Raw genomic sequence first — 22,004 nt, 5'->3', positions numbered from 1 at the left:
CAGATGCTTTTCTTAATGTGCTGTTAAACCATGGAAAATCCATTTTCAGCTCTGTATCTCTGACAAACAGCATAAACACCAAACAACCAAGGTAGGCAGCTATGATGCTGATTTTAAACCATAATAACATGCTTTCAAAATCTCTTGCTTATTGTCCTAATTTCACTCTGCTAAAGTGTCTTTATGCAAGTTTATTTTTTAACCCTATGTTAGGCTGTTTTAGTTCATAGAACTGAACTTTTTTCTATGTATTCAACCTATTCTACTGAAATTGTGGCTGTTAGGTTAAGTGCTTACTTCATATGACCCCCTAAATATGAGTTTGTGGGGCTTGTGTGGCTGTGATAGATCTGCAGATGGTGTATGTTGTATGTTGCCTTTTGCCTAGTGACATTTTCTTTAGAACAGTATTTTTTTTTTATTAAAAATCTTAATGAGATTTTTCCCCCCTACTGAATATATTTACTCAGTTTGTTTTTTTATTTTATTGTATAATATTACTTTGTGTAAATATGATCTGTAAAGCTTTTTAATGCCTCCCTGAAGTGATTCAGACACCCCCCCTCTGTAATTAACATTTATGCACTATTTTTGCACGTCACTATCACTTTACTTGGATTTAGTTATATATATATATATATATATATATATATATATATATATATATATATATATATATATATAAAAAACTATAACTGTAACTATATATATAAAACTGTAACAGAAATACTTTAATAAGGGATTATTAAAGTATTTCTGATCCTGATTTACACATTTTTACCCCCTAAACATGGAGTGCAATGTGACAAAATCAAAATTTATTTAGCTGCAGACCGGACAAAGACGTAAAAGAATTCAAGACCAATAAAAAGCAAGGCAAACTTTATTTTATACTTTCACACTCTGTATCTTTATACATAAGCTCTTCCAACGTTAATTAAATAACATTAGAGGGGAAAATAAGTAAACATTTATCTTTGTTCAGATTCTTCAGACCTTTTTTCTTTTCTTATTTACACAACCATTTTGAATTAAATTATAAAACAAGGGTCCGAGTATTAGCTGAAAAAAAAGGAAGACAGGATGATTAGCCTCAGAAAAAAAAGAGGAAAACAAGCAGAGAGAAATCTGATCGTCAATGGCTCAGCAAACACACGCACATGAAAACTGCTAACAGCAAAAAGTCTGTCGTAAAAATATGTAAACAATCATTATTCAGGGTAAAATGCTGAACGTGTAAAAATCCATGTGACTCATAAACTGCCCCAGGCTTCAATCGGTCTCCATGACTACTCTTCGACCAGTGCCCAGGCTTCTTCAGCTTTCATGTAGTACTGGTTAGCCAGGCGACCTTTCATGGCTGCAATGGCAGCTTCTGCAGCTTCCGTAAACAGATCCCCTGCATGGAGAGATTAAACGTTAACGGCTGTTACAACAAACAGACAAATGTTATCATCCATTTCATTTTGCCTATGCAAACTGGTATAAATATAGCATTTAAATGGCTCTCAAGTCTATTACCTGTTTCACTTTCAACATATCCTATTTATATTTTAATCAAATGGTTTAAATTGAGGCTAAATTCAAGAATGGATTGAAAAACTATACCAGATTTTGTCCCATTTGTGTTCGTTATCTGTTCTTGATTTCTTTATGATTTTTTTTTTTTTATTGGGTCTCTGTATTTCTTTTTAATATTCTCTAGCCTACTTTATGTTTTCAGGCAACTGCTTACTGATTCAACAGATCTGGCTAATTAAAATGCACCATACAGCGAGCTTCATTACAGTTACATCATTTTACACAGCGGCCAGTTAGGTTTGGGTAGCCTGAACTTTATAATGTGGGATGTCTGAGTGTAAGGAAAGAAAAAAAAAATAGAAATCATGAAGGTTTAATGAAAACTTAAAGGTTGAGATGGAAGCGAACCTGCTTTCTGTGGATCTGCGGTGAGGTTGAAGCCTCCCTCTTGGTACATCTCTGCCTCTCTAGCCAGCAGCAAGTACCTCGGCTCGTCCTGCGTGCCGTCAAACTCCCCGCCTTCATCATAGTCCATCATGTTCAGAGCGCTGTCGTACCAGTGGATCGCTTCAGCCCAGTCCTGCTTTCTGTGAATATAAAAGCATAGATATTTAGGGGACCTTTATGAGAGAAAAACTCCAAAGCTAAATCTAATTCTATTATAAATCCACTAGGGTGCAGTAAAATATCAAATCATCTTAGTACTCTAAATATATCTGCTTGCTGACCCTTCACTGACCTGTCAGCAGACAGATTGAATCCAGTATCGAAGGCTCTGGCCACGATGATCATAGAAGATCTGTCTCCAGCCTCAGCAGCCTGCAGCAGATACTTAAATCCCTTCATCCTGTAACCAGCGTTATCCTGCAAACAAACATGCACAGTGGAAAAAGGCTTAAACCAAGTCCCATCAGCTCCCTAGTAAAATAAGGAGTCAAATTAGCAGGTTTTACCTCCACCTCCATGTCTGGAAGGACATGATGAGGCAGCTGGAGGTAACATTTTCCCAAGGCTACTATGGCCTCCAGCTCTCCGCACAGGGCAGCTCTCTCCAGGTGGAAAAAGGCTGAGTCCTGATCCCACTGCTCGTCCTTCTCGCAGAACCGACCCGCTTCGTGGTAGCGGACCATAGCCAGGTGGACCTGGTCAGGAGAAGTCAGAGGCGTTAAAATAAAAGCAAATTAAATATGAGGTATTGGGGGGGGCATTTTTTCCGTAATAATATGACTGAAATCTTAATAATTTGCTTTAAAAACCCATTCATTTATATGTTTATTTTTTATTGCTATTAAATTTCCATTTGAACACAACAAGATTAAAGGTATAGCGGCGGATTTTCGTGAATTTTTGAAAAAAAAAAAAAACGCACATGCACAACCCTGTACCTGCTCCCGAGAGAGAGCGTGCACGGGCCCATTTCTCCTCGTGCACGCTCTGTTTAAAAGTTGCTGTTTGCATCGCTCATACAAGCTTAGTTTCCAAAAGAAGATTAGCATTTTTTCCACTATGTCAGACTCAGAGCACGTAGGAAGGCCTTACGTAAGCATATCACCAGAATGATTGACAATAAGGAGGACCGCTTATTTTGATGATCCACCTGGAAAAAGAACATCCTGCACTATATCTTTAATAAAAGTGGTTTATGACACTAAATTTAGCTCACATAGATTTGATTTAGGAATGCTTTGCTTATTTTTTCTTTATAATTAGATCTATAGAACGATAGATAGATCTGAATAAAAATATTAGCTATGTTTGTAAAGTATTAAAGGAGTGCCAGCACTCATTTTATTCCACTTAAAGCACTGGGTACTAGTACTTGATTACAGATTATTCTTCAGTTTGGTCAGAATGCTAAATTGAAATCAAAATGGGACAAAAGCTGCTGGTTTTGGTCGGATCTTTACTAACGTTCAGGTTGAATAAATCTGACATTTGTGGTCTCACCTTTCCCAGGATGGACTGGCCGATCTTTTTCTGCATCAGAGCGTTGAGGCGCTCCACCTCGGTGGCCACACAGGAAGAACGGTGGACGTGGGCACGAGATGAATGGAAGATGGTCCACTTCTCGTCTGTCATCTGATTAGACCCCGCCAACCAAGATCAAACAAAAAAAGAAACAGTCAATGAATTATGAGCAACTCTTATGGAGAGCAGGCAATAACAAACAGCAGGTTTGAGCTCATAGCAATAGAAGCCAAAAAACACACAGAAAGCCATTGTGGCGTCAAGTATTAAACTAAATGGTGGACTTGTGGTGTTTCGTTTCTGCAAATCATCTAACTGTGTTTTATAATATTTATCAACTGTGCTAACAAAAACAATCTAGAAACATCCTGAAGCGTGCATATTGGAGCAGCTGCACAATCTTTAAAGCTTTGGAAACAGCAAAAGCGCTTTAAAGGAAACAGCTGCTTTATAAAGCCTACATGCAAATAATCACCCCTTCGTTGGCTGGACTTTGTGAGTATAAGTTTGCTGAGACTCTTAAAGGAGCCATCTTCCTCTAGTCAGGGGAGGGAAACAGATGAGTAGGAGCCATGTTAATGGAAAGGAGTGGAATGGTTGATTTTAAAAGGAGGGAAAATGTGAAAACATGATAATGAGGGAGGAAATTAAGAGAGAGGTTATTGGATCGTAGCCAGAATGACTTTGATCCAGGGGAGGGGAGGGGGTCACACAAATGTATTGTAGCTTATTTACCCGTCTGATGCTGTCATCATCCGACTCAGAGTAAGGTCTGTGGTAGCGGTGATGGGCCTATATGAAGACACACAACATGCATTAATCCACCTGCTGTCAGGAAATGCACCTTTATAATAGGAGTAAAACTCGACTACTTTGTTTTATTATATCAGATATATCCTACTGGGATATTTACCAACTGGATCATTATAACTGTGTTAATAATAAATTTTAGATAAATTTGGATGTGAGAAGATGACGTCATTACCCCGTCTATGTGATCATTAGGATCCCCTTCACTCCTCCTCTCGCTGGGGTAGCCGCTGTCTCCGCCGCTCTCAGACTCCTGCAAACAGGAGACAAAATGCTGACACATCTAACAAAAGTATAAAAAAAAGTGTTGAATTAACAACCAAAATAGAGTCTTAGGATAACCCATGGTTTCATAGTTGGTAGAATAACCCATGGATAATTAAACCTCTGACTGTTCAATCAAACACTGTCCTATGTAAAAGTGGTACTGACAAGATCTTAGAACTAATTTCCAACTGAAAATATGACAAAATAAATCAGGATTAGTCCACAGCTATCAGGTCTTGGTACTAATTCTTGATACCCATGGTAAGGTAAGACAAAAATAAGCCAATATTGAAATTAAAACCAGTAAACATAATATTAAACTTGATTTATTTATGATAAATGTCTTCAATTTTCCAACTCGCCCTGCAGTACCTCTGCCACTAGGGGGTCACACCTCCCCAATAAAGACTTCTGCTATGCAGTTTTAATCTAGATTTTCGAGAGAAACAGCTGCTCGATCCAAATACCTCAAATTCTAGCTCCTACCTCCTGCTCTTAGCGCCTTTCCCTTCACCTTTCGCAGGGTCAACAGTAAAAACATTATCCAGGGCAGGAAAGGAAGCCAGGACTGCTGTTCTGAATCCAAACAGCCTTCTGCCTTATAGACCTCATTACTCGGTGGACACATACAAATATGACGATGGTCAAATTGGGAAACAGCCTACTGGAAAAGAACTACAAAAACAAAAGTTACACAAATTTAGCAAATGGATGAAGCTCTCCAATTTAAACCTAAAACATATGATGAGACATTAGGATGTGTCTCACAAAGTATGTGTCATGAAATTAATGTATTTTGTTAAACTCCACATGCTAGGCTGTGCCCATACATTCTGTAACGCAAAGGATTGTGGGAAACCATATAGCTATCAGGGGAAGCTAAGGACGTCAGAGAGTCATGCAAACTGTATGGGCACTAGGAAGCATCCTGCTTCCTCCTCCTTGCTCTTTCTTTACTTCCACACTGGGAAAAATTGAAATCTAGATGAGTCATTTTTTCTTAAAATAAGTGCATTTGCTCTTGGATTGAGGAGGTAAAAGAGACATTTTGCCAATGGAACAAGACAATTTACTCTTAAAATAAGAAAACACAATTGTATTGTCTTATTTCAAGTGCATTTTATCCAAATATCTTATTTTAAGAGTAAAAATACTCATTCCATATGCAAACTATCTTATTTACCTACTCAAATTAAGTGTAAATACACTTAATTTAACAATTTTTTACTTATTTCTATATCTTTTTTCCAGTGCAGCAGTATTTGGATAACACTTACTGTGGCGACTTTGGATGCACTTCTGCCATAGCTTAGGTGCCTTTGCCAATTTGAGGTACTTGGATTGAGCCAGAGTCTCACCTCCCATTTTGGTAACTTATAATAGTATCTGATGCTCCCATTTTCCAATAAAACATACATATTATCAGATGGGTGTTTGGTTTCTCTCACTGTAGAGTAATAATGGCAACTGATCCCCAACATTTTTTGAAACCCAATTAGAAATGTGTCTATGTGCATCTTTTTTTCCCTCCTATTTTCCATGGACACAAAAAGTAAAGAGCAACAAACCTCTGAACAAACAAGAAATATCTTTCAGAAGCTTAAACAGACCATATGGCAAAAACAATGGGTTGTTGTTTCAGAGCACTGTTACAGAAAAGGTCTGTTTTCACGAGCTGCACTTGTGAGCAGGTGCATTGTTGAACAGGCCTCAGCTGCCGTCAGCACGTCGAGCCTTTCCAAAAAAAAAACAGCTTTGGACCCATGCAAAGCCTCCTCATCTAGGGGGCCTAACTGCTGTTTGTTAGCCGGGCTGCACACAAGCAAAATGTCTGCTGGGTGGCAGGAGGCTGAACACCCATAATCCTCCATGTGTGGGAAAAGTGGTTTGAACAAAGACGAACAGTAAAAACCCTCAGTAGATGGTTCAACATGATAATAGAGAGGACTTAAAGTGCCACCATATAATATGCCATTCATTCATTAAATTCTAAGTAACTACGTTGTTTTTCAAGAATTTGAAATGCTTTTTAAATGCAAAATAAATCAATACGCTTTTTTTTTTCTTATCTAACTCAGGCTACACTTTCATATGCGAGGAGTTTGCAGCCAATGTTTCTAGTTCTGCTCACTTATTCATTACTCACCCTGTGATCAGCTGTGTTATTGTTCAGCCTGTCGTGTTCATACATTCCAGAGAGCGACAGGCCTGGAAAATACAGTAAAATGTCAGAACTGGAATAGTCCTACTGAATTATATGCAGAATAATAAAGTTTTAGGAACGTACCAGAGGGGGATCTGCCCATGGATCCAGGAGCCACTATAGGAGAAAAGGGCAGGGTGAGAGGCGAGCAGGGGATAGAGTCCACGTCGCTCGCACTCTCGTCAGCCGATGAGGGATCAGACAGGCGGGACAAAAGGGGAGGGACCCGGCTTGCAGACCAGGTGCGGACACGTGGCGAGCCGCAGACCTCTTCACAGCCCCTTAGCACCGTCTTGGCTGACTTCTGGAAAAATGCAAGAAAGAACTTAGAGGAGGGATGTGCGGGTGGATATTCCAGACTGTTCAGGATCCCTCTAGAAATCGCTGGTTAATCTAACCAGCTGCTACCTTCAGGAAGCTTACCAGTAGTAATAAATTAGTAAAATTACCAGAAGTTTGTTGGTACAGTCCAGCTGGGATGACTCCGGCTCGGAAAGGTCGAAAGGCGTCAGGCCCATGCTCTTGCAGATCTTGTTGCACAGGTGGGAATGGAAGAACAGAGCCATGCCTCGCACACCTGGAACGCCGATGTCGTCAGACTGAGGAATTTCTGTGGCCAGTAAGGAGTAAAGAGAAGAAACGTACCAAGATTCCCATCTCCGAAATCTGTTCCCTTCTCTGTGTGGATCTGAGGGTCCGTGTAAAGATCTCCGACTCCCTGGATGTCCACCACGATCAGCTGGTGGCCGGAGCGCTCAAAGGTGAAGTGACTGAAGGCCTGATGGAGGAAAGGGTGAGATTATAGAGGACTGCAGGCCAGGGGCGTCTCCTCACTGAGATGTAACATCCCTCACCTGTGGAGTCAGACGGATGTTGTCGTCTCTCACGAAACCAGAGTTGGAGTTGTACTTGATGTATTTTCCCTCAATGTAATGCTCCAGATGGAAGACAGGCTTTCCCGGCCTGTTTGTCATCTCCACCACACACATCTGCATGATGTCCACCTAAGCATTGCATAACACATTTTCTGTCAGGCTACAACTTATTACTTCTACTCTCATAATACATATTAGTATGGTTTGTTCTCCCTGCATTAAAGTGAATGTTTTTCCTTCTACCTGTTTGGGAGGTCTGTGCCGGTTGTACTCCTCCCCCCAGAGTTTGGCCTCCATCTGCAGCCGGACGTCTTCAAAGTAAACCTCTCTGTCCACGGTCTCCATGTAGCGCTTGGCCACATAGTTTGACGCTGACTTCCAGTTGCTGCTGTGTGAGAAGTTTGACAACTTCTTGCTGGAAGTAAACAAGGCAGCAGGATGTATGTCAAGAAATGTATAATAATCCCCATACAAATAAATACAGTTTTATAAAGATCTTTATCAAAAATCAAAAAAGTAGAACAATAAATTACGGGACGAGCTGAAAGTGTTCTGTTTACAGAGAGACAGCTTTAAACTCAAGCATTAAAGGTTCGCTACAAGAAAAACAGGCTGGATATGGCAGTTTGGTCTGTTAGAGAGGAACATGCATGGTCTTGTAAGGCCACAGGGGGAATTTTTCACTTATTAAAAGGTAAACATTGTTTATATTTCCAACTTAATGAGGATTAAATGGGGAAATACAACTAGTATCATTTTTTGTGTATTGGGGTCCAAGCTTTGCAAAGCTTAAGAAACATGATACCGTGTAAATCACGCTTTTTTAAAAACCTGTAGGTATGGAATCATTTGGTGATTCTGTTTGAGATAAGCCACGCTCACTTAGGCTGTTTCATTAATATGCAAATGCTCAATTAACATTTTACCAATGGCTTAAAGCCTGAATAGGGCAAGAGATATGTATGTAAGGTTTAAGTTGATTTGACTGCAGATGGGTTTTTTCAAAGAGGAAATTTGTGTGCAAACAAATTTTATTTTTGGTTAAACAACCGAAAACCTTTTGGGTTCAAATTTTTGTTATTGTAAGAAATATTCAAATATGATGCATATCTACACTGTAACATTAAACCATTTTTGTGCCACAAACCGGTTTAATGCAGACACCATTTTAACTGACTGATCTTTAGATGACTCTGTCGATATAGAAACGTTTAAAATGCCTGTCAAAGAAGACACCAAAAAACAAAGTCCATGAAAACAGCCTATTAAATACTCATAATAGCAGTGAGTCACTGGGAGACTTGAGCTTATTTTGCTGCAACCAGGTAGGGGTTTGAAGCTGGAGGTGAGGTGTCATGGCCGACCTACGTCAAGAGTGAGTCCAAGATGGATTTAATGGGAGAATCCCTTCATTTTTCAAAATAAAACACAATTTAGACCAGGAAAATAAATCGGTTATTTATGCTTTTCGTGCGACCAGGTACCAAATGACACAAGGAGTCATTGGGGATCACAGTTTTCTGAGAAAAAAAATTATTATTAAGCTGATGAAGTTCAGCTATTTGATAAAGGACACTTGGGGGGGCTGCTGTCTGTCTAAGTTTATTGTTCAAAACTCCCTAAGGAATTTGGTTGAGAAGGTATTCTTTTGATCCTACAACAGTCTTAGTGATAAAAACAGTTGATGTTAGCTTGGTCACAACTAGGGCTGAAACAATTAATCGGAATAATCTTGATTATTGAAATAATTGTCAACTAATTTAACGATCTATTAATGGTTAACAGGAGGATAGAGACTGTAAGAAATGCCTTTAGCTGAAAGAGCACTTAGAGCATAATTATATTAAAATTGTAACAAAAATATCAATATTTGGGGAATGCAGGTGGCCCAGTGGTTAGTACGGAGTCCTTAGTTCTCCGACCCGGGTTCGAATCAGAGTTGTGGTCCTTTGCTGCATGTCTCCCCCCCTCTCTCATATCCCCATTCCGGGCAGCCTACTCTTGAAAAAATTAGCCACTAGTGCCGTAAAAAAAAAAAAAAAAAAAGATGTGTAAACATTTTGTATTTAAGCTAAAAAAAAAATACTTTTTCATTTGTCAATATGTTCAATCCAGAACTCCTCAAGTGGAAACATTTCAGTGTTACCTGGTTTAATTTTGGTTATCCGGTTATTAATCCATTAATTGAAAAAATAATCGACAGATTAACCGCTTTGCAAAATAAGCGTTACCGGTAGTTGCAGCCCTAGTCACAACCCCAGGTTCAGGAATAATGCTGCACTCAGAGATACATTAGACCGTTCTAGCTAACCAATCCTAACGCCCTAATGTTACAACCATAACTATGTCAGAAAAGCTGTTCTATGTGGTATTTAGACTTCTGAGCAGATCCATTGATAGATTAGCTGAGCATTTTATCCCTCATAGCATTTTAGCTACTTAGATAATCTATAAGATCCACAGTTATTGTCCTTGGTTCTGACCATGCTCCCACTTAACTCCCCCTGATAAATCTCCACGTTTGCCTTTTTCTCGATGTGAAATGTGTCTGGGCATGGGGTTCTGCTTTTATATCAGATTCTGTTTCAGTTTTAAGCAATAAACAGGCAGAATACAGCATAGAGTTATGGCAAATTCAGAAATCTGATCAGAGCGTTTAAAAAAACCCTCATAAATCACCTGCCGTTCCTTAAGTGCTCCAGTTCAAGGATACAGTATAGGGCCTAAACTATATATGCCTTAAATTGGGTAATTTAATTAGTGCTAGTATGGGGAAATCGTTAGGTCTAATAACTTTTCCCAAACATAATATCTGCAGCAGCTGTTAAATAGCGTATGAATCTGTTTACATATAATTTATTAAATACTGTTGGTAATTACTAATGACCGCTTTGACCTGAAGGTTTAGAAAAAAAGGTGTGAAAAACGGTTTTACTGAAAAAATACATCAATATTTTAGAATATCCTTAAATTGTCTCCATTTTATTTCTTCAAATTCCTTAAATTATGGGTTAATGCCTCCTTCCCAGTTATAATAAATCATTGTTAATGTCGTCCCTTTTGGAGTCCTCTCAGCTGTAGACTTCAGGCACTGAAACTAAGATGCTTAATGCCCTACAAATGGATGTTCAAAGCAGTACGAACATTTATAGGAGGCAACAAAAAATATTAAGACCCTTTCAAAGACTCATTGAGCTGATTTGGGGGGAAACAGACAGGACGGCAAGCCAGCAGGCTTGCTGAGGACGGCACGAATCCATTTAATAACCTCTAGCGGCTCTAGTTTAATATTGTTATCTAGGAAAATAAACATATAATGGCTTGGAATTTACTCAAACCATAAACATCTGGGGGGGTCAATGTTATGAGACTGCAGCCAGAAATCAACAATATTCTATCTTTAGTGCTGCGATCTAAAAATACAGTGTCCATCAGCTGCAATCCCCACGACAGAGAATATGGGTCAGCGTCTATTCCTGTTTAGTTTATGTTGTCTCTAAATCCCCAAAAGAAGCTAAATGAGAAGATGAATGCGGAGAAATGTTTTAACTCACGCTCTGAAGCACTCCCTCATGGCTCCTTTCCCGAAGGGCTGTAAGAAACCAGGAAACCAGACAGAGAATTAACTTCACTGTACAGTAACTTATATTGTTCCTTTTATTAAACATGACACCAAAGCCCCATCCAACCACTAAAGAAGGGGAGGAACATACATCCCTTATGGATTTTGATCAGTCTGGATTTGTAATAATTAGGCCCTAAACTACTGGGCAAGTTATATTTCAGCCTTATTACTAATAAAGCATGATTGTGTTACTCTACCTTATGCAGAACTTGATCTATCATTAACAAATCAATAAAAATATGCTTCCTGATGTCACTTTGTCAAATAAAAAAAAAAGTCACATTTTCAAAGATTATTAAGCTGATATTAAACACTTTTAACCAAGCACATTTGTATGTATAGATAGATTTTTTTTAATATTCTGACAATATTCTAAAATTAATTTTGTTTTAAGTAGCCAGAAGCTGAAATTCTCATAAATAACATCCAGTTTAAGACTTTTACTTAGCTAATTTACTTTAATTTTATTCTTATTCATTGTGTTTTGCTGCCCATCTTTTATGAAACAGATAGGAAATTAATATTAGGCCTTCATGGAACTCATTTGGACATTTTTGTCAACCCATTTTTATCCCTTAAGGCTCCCATAATGACTTTAGTTAAAATACCTGTGCCGCCATCTTGATGTGGATCTGGTCTTGAGCCCATTCCCCTGTGACAGCGCTGTACCTGTGAAGAAATAAAACAAAAAAGCCTTTAAAAAAAAATTATATTACTAAGTATATCAACTGAAGCCTCCAATGACTCAGGTGGTCATAGGTTTGTAAATGACAGGAAGTAAAATAAGAGAACAATCATTTTGCAAACAGTGTTTTTTATAGTTACAGATCATTTAGACACCAAAACGTCAAATGCATAAATAATAACCTCATATAACATATAAATAATAATCTGATATAGTGTAGATAATAACCTGAGGATTATCGTCATATAAAAATATGTCCGGCCTATTCTGGTTTTTACTCAGTTGATGGTTAATGGCTTGTTTCATGTGTTGGACCCACTTAAGTTCACTAAACACAAGCCACATTAGCAAAGAGCTACAATACAATACCAAAAAAAGTCTACTATGAAAGAAATGGACTCTAAAATCACTTCACACAGACAGAGGAGAAACTCACATCCTTTACAACATAAAGTCAAATAATATTAAGGATTCCATTTAACTCAACCCACAATGGGTCCCTGTATAAAAAGAAGAAAAGCATCCCCTCAGCATGATGCTGCCACCACCATACCACACCATTAACAACCCACAGGGCTTCCTCTTTAGTTTTGCACACAGATGTTTAGTATGAAGGACCAACTCTGCCATATTTAAAAATAAATACAGAAATAAATAAATGCTCAATAAATGTATAAGCATACAATTAATTGCCAACAAAAAAGTGAGACATAAATGTATATAACTCTTAATTAGCTTCTTTATTTATTTGCCTTTGTAATATTTACCTTATTTATTTTTCTGTCCTTTATAATCTTCAACTTTATTTTTTAATTGCTTATATTTTTAAGTATTTATTTATGTGCATGTTATAATATTTTTGTCTGTTTTATTCTTCCTTTGTATTTTTTTACCTTAGTTATTTCTTCGCCGCTGTTTATTTCTCTATGCCCTTTTTACATTTTTCTCTGCCCTTTTTACATTTCTCTATGCCCTTTTTACATTTCTCTCTGCCCTTTTTACATTTCTCTATGCCCTTTTTACATTTCTCTCTGCCCTTTTTACATTTCTCTATGCCCTTTTTACATTTCTCTCTGCCCTTTTTACATTTCTCTATGCCCTTTTTACATTTCTCTCTGCCCTTTTTACATTTCTCTCTGCCCTTTTTACATTTCTCTATGCATTTCTGTCTCATTATGCAAATGAGGAGGGGGTGTGTCCTAGAGAGTCAACTTCTGCTCATTGGTTGGCTTGGCGGTCCATCTTCTTAACTCACAGAGCTCAGAGTACTAAGTTAAATGTTCTCTTTTCTGTTGCTGTTGTTCAATAAAAGTACGTTTTAAGATCATTTGAGGCGAGAACCTTATACTTTTAAGCATCACTATATGGCCCATTCACAGATTTAATGCGTAATTTAAAAGAAAATGTGACGAACTTGAGAGGACAGCGGCACCAGCGGAGCTCCGAAGCTGACGGCAGCCAGGTCTAACCACAGGCCATCTGCAGCGGCCCTCTCTCGGCATAACCGTGTGTGAAGCGTGTTGGTTAGCATTTTACTACATCGGTCGAATCTACAGGAGGAGAGTCTGATGTCGAGTCTGAAGTCATTAGAACTTGAGTAGGGACTTTGCCAAACTTTGCCAAATACAACAAAAAATCGCCATCATAGCCTGGCTATAGACCTGGCTGCCGTCAGCTTCGGAGCTCCGCTGGTTGCCACGGTCCTCTCAAGTTCGTCACATTTTCTTTTAAATTACGCATTAAATCTTTGAATGGGCCATATGGTGATGCTTAAAAGTATAAGGTTCTCGTCTCAAATGATCTTAAAACGTACTTTTATTGAACAACAGCAACAGAAAAGAGAACATTTAACTTAGTACTCTGAGCTCTGTGAGTTAAGGAGATGGAACGCCAAGCCAACCAATGAGCAGAAGTTGACTCTCTAGGACACACCCCCTCCTCATTTGCATAATGAGACAGAAATGCATAGAGAAATGTAAAAAGGGCAGAGAGAAATGTAAAAAGGACAGAGAGAAATGTAAAAAGGGCAGAGAGAAATAAACAGCGGCGAAGAAATAACTAAGGTAAAAAAATACAAAGGAAGAATAAAACAGACAAAAATATTATAACATGCACATAAATAAATACTTAAAAATATAAGTAATTAAAAAATAAAGTTGAAGATTATAAAGGACAGAAAAATAAATAAGGTAAATATTACAAAGGCAAATAAATAAAGAAGCTAATTAAGAGTTATATACATTTATGTCTCACTTTTTTGTTGGCAATTAATTGTATGCTTATACATTTAATGAGCATTTATTTATTTCTGTATTTATTTTTAAATATGGCAGAGTTGGTCCTTTAAAAGTTGCTGCTCCAATGTAGAAACAAACATTCCTTGCTGTCACTCGTTAAAAGGAGGCATTTGATGCTTTGCCATGTCACAGCGTAAGCCGAGCATCTGCTGCTCTGTTATGCGGCTGGGCAACTGAACCCTGTGACCCTCAATCTACAAGTGAGGAAATAAAATATCCTTTTTTTCTTTCACCACCTGTTACTTAATATCAGCATGGGTTTACTTTTCCTTTCTCACTCTCACTGCTTCCCTTCTTCCATAGCAGAGGCTTGGATTAAAAGGACTCGGGTTCATTTGTGTTTGCCAAGTGCAGAACTTTGTCCACAGCTCATTATCCATTCTTATCAGGAAGCCACATGATTCATCTGGTAGGTAAAAGAGGAACAGAACGAAACAAGGAGGTTCTGTTCTTAAGGAAAGGTCATCCTGACTGCTTTCATACTGACTTTAGCTGGGAGTAAGGGGAGGTAAATCAGTGATAGAAATATCAATGAGGGTCTGTTTATCTGAATCAGCAGGGAGTGTGCAGCGAGGTATTAAACCCTGTAGGATAGGCAGCCCTTAGAGCTGCTGCTAAGAGGATGCATTCCTCTCGCTTAAATGAGGGAAATAACATAATAACTCATTTTCAAGTCTGTTTGCTGTGACATTTCAGGCCTGGGAACACAGCGTACCACTGCAGCCAGGGTGCAGGAAGGTTGAAGTTACAGGCGTGTAAAATTAGAACAGAGAGAGAGAGAATGCACATCAGGGCAAATCCCAGCCTCGGACGTCCTTACTCACCCCTGCTGCTTTTTGCACACACCCACACCCCTGTTGTTGTGTTCATGCCACTGTAGCTTACGTAGTTTAAGCAGGGTGTGTGTTTGTTTATATTAGTAGCCAAGTTGGCCTTCAATATCTTAGTACCGCACCCAAATGTAAGATGATAATTCTCTAAAAAAACACTTAAGGGTTTTGCTTAATGTTCAACTTTGAGGGCGTGGAGATGTTTGTCAATACGCCAACGTCTAACCCAGCGACGTGTGAAGCATCCGGCTGCAAGCCAATCTGACCGCGCTGACTCTGCTGCTCTTTGTAAACAAACCACCGAATGACAGCACGGTCATTTTATTGACTATTTTAGGTGATGAGGTGGGGTTAGCTTTAGTGTTTACACCTTGACCCAAGTTCAGATGTCATGTTTTCATGTAAACAGAAGTGTTACAAAAGTGTTTGGAGTTGCAGGAAAACAGGAATGCATTTAGGTGAATACGGCTACAAGCTTCTGGTACCTTAAGAAGGCTGGAAAAGCTTTACTAATCAACTTTGCACAACCCATGCAGCAACATACGCATGTCACTGCCTCCACGTTTTACCATACTCACTGTATGATTATGCAACAGACACGATTAGCTCACACTTTGTAGAACCTTCTGATTAAGGCTGCATGTTGTTTTTTTTTTTTGAGGAAGTGTTTCTTTTAGCTTCATACATTGTTGTGAAATATTTAAAAGAAATAGATCAAGCATTCACACAATATTGAAGGTCTCATCTGAGCAGAGCAGCTTACTCCTACATAATTATACAGAGAGGGAATTACATATAATTCAATAATGATGTGTATTAGATTTATGCAAGCAATTGGTTGGGCTGGATTTATTCTACATCATTCAAAATAAATCAAATCAAAAACTATTTAATTCTCTGTACCGCTTTGCAACATAACGTCACATATAAGGTATAGTCTGTACTTAAAAAATGAGAAGAATGTGGTTTTAATGTTTTTGCATGGAACTGCATTCACCGTCTAGCTGCACATAATGGTTTATTAGCAAGAGCAGATGTTATAGCAAAATAAAAAAACATTAAACCAATCGTAGGAAAGTCTGAATTAATGCTTTGTTATTCTCACCTGTAACGAATGCAGGGTTCAGTCTCAATCTCCTCCAGGTGAAACTGTGCCCAGGGGTCAGGCATGGCTCGGGCTTTCTCAATCGCCTTTATCCACGCCGCCTGTCACAAAAGAAGATGTGCGTCATCTTATCTGGTATCTGAATTTTTAATCCTGAAAGACAAAAGCCTGTTTTTCCAAACATGTAATGAAGCGGTTCCTCTTAAAACGACCCAATTTGCACAACAAAGGTTATTCTTGGCCTGCTTTGTCTCCCCTCCACCCCCAAAACACAGCTTCTGGTTTGATGTTTTTGCTGAAATACAGCTGCTGCCCAGTTCTTGGCAGACCTTGAAGATGAGGACACAGGCCTAATATAAATGATTAGAATGAGGAAATAATGAAGTTAGGACACCAATCTTTCCTAATATATTCATAACTTTTGTAGATTAAAGTTTGTTGTTAGTACAGGTCCTCTTCCATCCTTTTTCTGACTACTTGTTTTCTAATGTTTTATTATTTCTCTAACTATTGTACACAGGTTTAGCTATTGAAGAGTCGCTTAGATGTTCGCCAAATTGAAATTTCAGTTTATGCTGCTGAAAAAGCCAACAAATAGTTATCATATTGTTGGTTGCTGTTGTTCAACTGAGCAGGTTTTGGGTGATTATTATGCAAAAATTGCAATAAATTTAAGGAATTTTAAGTAAATCTGATTAAAAATGAAAAAGAATATGGGATAATTTACAGGTCTATCTAAATAACGTGAGATCCTTAAAGCTTTTTATGACTCAACTTAAAAAACAAAACATACACTGTCTTAGCAGAGACCATAAATAAATTGACACAAGTGATTTAAATGAGTTAGCACATAGGGGGAGGTGGGAGCCATTCTGCACGTCCCCCTCGTGTCCCACTTCTCACTGTTTAGCAGACGTGTTCAGTTTTAGAGTGACGGATTTAGGCTCATGTGATCAAATGCAGGGGCATCATTTTACCACGACTACGTCAGGCGGAGTGTTAAATACACAACAGACGGGGGGACCACCTGAGTATGAGGCTATGATATGGTTACAGTGCCATTCAGAAGTATCCAAACATCTCAAGTTTCTGCACATGTTGTCACATTGGCATCATAAAATTAAATGTAGATCTTTAAGAGGTTTTTATTTTAATAAATTGACACTAGTGCAATTTTTTTTTCGAAGTTAAAAATCTGAAAATATGACACCTCTAAATACAATCCAACACAACAAAGGCGTGGAGAGGTTTAAAGGGTTAAGTTATACGCCAATATCTGAAGCTTAGGGAGGTTTCACTAAGTTCTGTTCAACCCTGCAATGAATCTACAATCTAATCGGCAATCTGTTGACATGGCAACTGGTACCTAACAAATATAGCCTTTTTTTTTTTTTTAGAACTTATGGGAAAAAATTTTTTTTTAGCGGCATAAACTGAAATTTTTATTTTAGAATGTCCACACTTAATGCATGCTCAATGTTACCTCTGGGCGGGAATACTGGAATGCACCTCATTTTAAATACACTAGAAGGTCTTAAAGATTAACCATTTTAGCCAATTATTTTCAGAAAAACTGGTATAAAACTTGTCAAAAAAAGGCAACTTTTTTCCTTACAGTGTTTTATTGTCATTAAACTGTCATAAGTACAGAGCAAGGAAATGAACTCTCTGCATTTAACCAATCCCCTTGCGGAGCAGTGGGCTGCCATTGTGCCACACCCGGGAAGGAGTGTGAGGGTTAAGGGACCCAGAGTGGCAGTCCGTGGGAGTGGGGCCTGATCACAGAACCTCCAGATTCCAAAGGGAGACATTAGCGACACTGGCAGCTCATTCCCTCAAGCTGGGATACGAACCCAGACTTCCTGTTTGCAGGACAGTTGACTTATCACTTGAGCTAGCCAGCAACCAAGAATAATAGTTCAGATCAAAGCATATTGATGTGTTAGAATATCCTTGAGTTAGATAACTCTGGTAATACATAATGGCAATCTTGGTTGTGGATCAACACCTATAAATGCAACTTTTTTTTCTACATAAACCTTTAAATGATAAATGGCCTGTTCTCGTATAGTTCTTTATCCAGTTAGAGCACTCTAAAGCTGGGGTTTACAAAGTTTTCCAGGCCAAGGACCCTAAAAACTGATGGCCAGATGGAGCGGGGAACCCCTAATTATATATAATGTATGAAATTGTGTTATATCAAACTGGTCCTATAGTCACTCTATTACAGATGGAGTAATGTAATGAAAGTAATTTCTTCCTGGGATTATTAAAGTATTTCTGATTCTGATTCCTGGTTGATGGGACAAGTCTTGTGAATGAAACGGTGCCAAGCTTGAAAGAGCTCCTGTGTGTCGCTGAATGTGAGCATTGATGACTGAAAGACATCTTCTGCTTTCATTTATCTGTTTACTACAGTGTGTTGAATTCATCTTATTGTTTATTTAAAGAAATTTCAACTAGCGGACCCCCATGCAGTACCTCCAAGGACCTCCAAGGGGTTGCGGGCCCCTTGGGGCACACACAACATTTATTGTTACTGCCATCAGGAGCAGCTATACTGTTTAAGTTCATTTCATAGATTCAATTTTCAATTAATATGTTACAAATAATGTTAAAAATGAACATTCTGAACCTTCTGTACATATTTAAGGGTGGAACCAAAGTTTACTATCTTGTTTAGGTAGGATCAATATTTCAGTTACACGTTAAATTCTATAGAGGGAAACAGGCTCTATTTTTCCCTGTCCGTGATGCTTACAGTGAAGACTTTTTCTGAACGTCAATGAAGAAGGTGGTGCTACAATACGTATTTTTAATAAACCCCTTCAATCTAATGCAGCCATCAAGCCCAAACAATTGTTGCTTTTGATGGCAGTAACATTTAATCATTCATCCTGTGGCTGCTTTTTAGCCACAAAAATAAAAAAAAAATTTAAGCAATTTATCATTTTCCTCATTCTTAAAAGCAAAAATTTATTCAAAACTAAAGTTGTGATATGATTAAATGTAAAAAACTTGAAGGGGTGTGAATATTTTTCAAGGTACTGTATATACAGAAAAAATGAAAATGTACATTACATTTCTAACATCAATTTTACAACATAGTTTAAAAGAAAAACAATGGTGAAAATGAAAAGAATTGTATAATAAAAAAGGAAGATGTGAGGTACCATTTGTAATTAAACAAGCATCAATCAGCATGATGGGAAAAATTATAAAAAGTGACAACGAAGAAGTGTGGAAGCCCCTTTCTGCAACTCTCATGAAAAAAAAGCACATCTCATAATTTTGACTTATCTATCTCTGATTTAGATAATAGTGTCTCCTAATTATGAGGTATTATCTCATAATTATAAGATATATTTTTTTTCATCAAAGACTGGCAGCAACGGGCTTCCATAAAGAGGAACACACCAAGCAGGGAAGAGGATTGCGAATTACAGAGTAGGGAAAGGAGAACGGAGGAATGAATGGTCGACGGCAGGGAGGGGAGGAAAGTAAAGTGTAACTTGAAACCCTTAAACATACCCGTGCGTTCTCAGACATTACAGTGTACGATCGATGCTCTGCTTCGGTTTCTGTTTCATGCTATTTAGAGAAGGTAAAGAAAACGAATGGAGCCCATTAATCATTTTCTTTTTCAAACAGGCTTAATGCAAACATCATTAAGAAGCAAGAAGATATCAAAACAAACAAACGGCCATTCAACCTAACAACAGCTGACTGGTGGGGCAGTCTCTCTTATAAGCTGCAGTGTGCACTGAATAATGGCTTTATGTGTGCAGCCTTGCTGCTGATCTGTAGGGAGTCAGGCTGAGCAGGACTAGGCGTGTTTACATGCTCACAAGAGCTGAAACCAACCCTCTAGTACTTCCTGTTCTTTTTAGAACAAGTACATTTAAAGATGAGTGGCCAGCTTCCACTGCAGTCATAAGATATACAGCACGTGCACTACAAATACCACGCATAGTGATGTGTTTGTGCAGACGTGCATGGATCATCTGTCCTTATAAGGAAATCACTCATAGAGTAAAGCAAATAAGAGAACTGTTTATACTTCATGCAGAATAATTATCTAAATTCAATATTTACTGACACGTCTTCCTGACTGCTCACCCTGTATAGAAAGTTGGTCTTTGGAAGTGAGTTTGACAGCTGCCGGTTGTAAGCAAAGTCTTTCAGGTAGTTGCCGGATTCTTTAGCAGATTCACCCAAGATGGGTGAGATGAAGTTTTCTTCGTCATCATCGTCCTCGCTGGCGTTGGCGTCGCTGAGGGACGAAGCCCGCTGTTTGAAGCCGTTTCTCTGGGAAGAGGGTCTCTGGGCGCTGCCCTCCTCCTCCATGCTGAACATCAGTTCGTCATCCATGATGGGTGCTGTTGTTTTTGAACAGAGAGGACATCAGAGAGTGAAAAAATCACATCTAACGTGACCTTCACTGCCCTCTGTACCCAAAGAGAACAGGTCTGATGTATTATTAGCATGCTGCAGAATTCATATTTGCATGCTGCAGAATTTCCCTGGCCTTTTCCTCATATTGTTCAAGCATGAATTGATTTTTTATTCAGGTTTTATCTAATGATTGTGATATTTTTCATTAAAGTAATGTATTAAAATTAACAGTTGGTCATTTTGAATCTGACAAAAATAAATAATAATAATAATAATAATAATAATAAAGGAAAAAAAGTCAGATTATCTCATTTTATCCATCAGATTATATGTACTTTGAATTGGAACAGATTTTTGTGAAACCTGTGCATTAAAAATATGCTGATGCGTTCACACACCAACAACAGTGGGAATTCTCACGTTTTTGAAACTTCAATAAATAAAGAAAAACAGATTTTTCAGCATTTCAACAAAAATATTCCAGATCAACGTCGATCAAGTAAAAATATCATACAAACGATCTTTGCAAGCTTTGATCGGTGCATCTTTAACAGGCAGCCATCTTAATATAAGAGCAAAACAACACTTGATCATGGCTGCAGAATCCGCATGTTATGCATATGTGAGGATGTCCGGCTGCATGTTTACAAATGATTAACTACAATGAGAATAAACACGCATCATCACTGGCATTCATATTCCTGCAAATGCATCCAGATTGTTTTGATCAAATCAATGGTTAACAATGCAGACTCAATGACATCTCTAATAATGCAGCATACAGCCTATAATAGGAAGCTAAAAGCGTTTTTTAGTACTAATATTTTCACTGTTAATTTCATCCTTAATGAATACTTTAAAAAAAACATACCTTCAAAAATTGTAGCACATACACCTTTTCAATGGTCTATTCTGAGCGACAGGGGCAGTTTATCCGGTTTCTTCCTTCCACAAAGCTTTTAGTTAGCAAATAGATGCAGTAAATCGCATGAGCAGCGGTTTATAATCTCCTCCCATAACAACGCGAGAGTTTACAAATTCTCCACTTAAGCCTGAAGGTCCGAGGACGTGTTTGGCAATCAAGTGTTGTTCCAGTACAGATCTGCTACGATGACAGTCCACCACCACGATGGTGATCCACTGCACGTATCACCACACCATAATGTTCATCTCTGTGGCCACGCCCCCCTGCGTCCTTGCCGCGTTGGCGTGCTGTCGGAATTATGAGCACTGTCAGGATAGGAGCAGGATTTACGAGAGTAAACCCGATCTCACACACACATTAGGCGCGTAAACTGGACACGTTCAGTCACGCGCGGATGTATACATCAGACTTGGAGTAAGGAAGGAGAAAATTATAGCTTTTAGGAGGCGAAGACAAAATGTTCCAGTGCAAGTAAACTGCCAGCCTCGTGACAAAGAG

The 22,004-nt window shown here is 38.4% G+C and overlaps 1 protein-coding gene across 5 annotated transcripts; it reads right to left on the bottom strand.

The window, feature by feature from the left end:
* Nucleotides 1-865: 865 nt before the first annotated feature.
* Nucleotides 866-21,761, bottom strand: eef2k (eukaryotic elongation factor 2 kinase). 5 transcript variants are annotated; one of them, XM_038300809.1, is made up of 20 exons: nt 21,453-21,731; nt 20,306-20,565; nt 19,718-19,777; nt 16,187-16,287; nt 11,878-11,938; nt 11,199-11,236; nt 7,888-8,059; nt 7,624-7,773; nt 7,415-7,547; nt 7,219-7,346; nt 6,854-7,073; nt 6,713-6,774; nt 4,475-4,552; nt 4,225-4,281; nt 3,965-4,027; nt 3,469-3,600; nt 2,475-2,663; nt 2,261-2,385; nt 1,930-2,108; nt 866-1,399 (listed from the first exon to the last, which is right to left on the bottom strand). In XM_038300809.1, the coding sequence occupies exons 2-20, from the start codon at nt 20,555-20,557 to the stop codon at nt 1,290-1,292; spliced, it is 2,310 nt and encodes a 769-aa protein (XP_038156737.1). In that variant the 5' UTR covers nt 20,558-20,565; nt 21,453-21,731; the 3' UTR covers nt 866-1,289. The 5 variants fall into 5 exon arrangements, with proteins under 5 accessions (XP_038156737.1, XP_038156738.1, XP_038156739.1 ...); XM_038300810.1 differs by having other exon boundaries at nt 1,263-1,399; nt 21,634-21,761; XM_038300811.1 differs by having other exon boundaries at nt 1,263-1,399; nt 6,854-7,070; nt 21,453-21,732.
* Between the last annotated feature and the right edge of the window lie 243 nt (nt 21,762-22,004).

The sequence above is a fragment of the Cyprinodon tularosa genome, unplaced genomic scaffold (genome assembly GCF_016077235.1).
Source record: "Cyprinodon tularosa strain WSP-4 unplaced genomic scaffold, ASM1607723v1 ctg457, whole genome shotgun sequence".
In the NCBI taxonomy this organism is placed as follows: domain Eukaryota; kingdom Metazoa; phylum Chordata; class Actinopteri; order Cyprinodontiformes; family Cyprinodontidae; genus Cyprinodon; species Cyprinodon tularosa.
The sequence above is the reverse complement of the archived record's forward strand: the minus strand, read 5'-3'. Positions and strand labels throughout refer to the sequence as shown.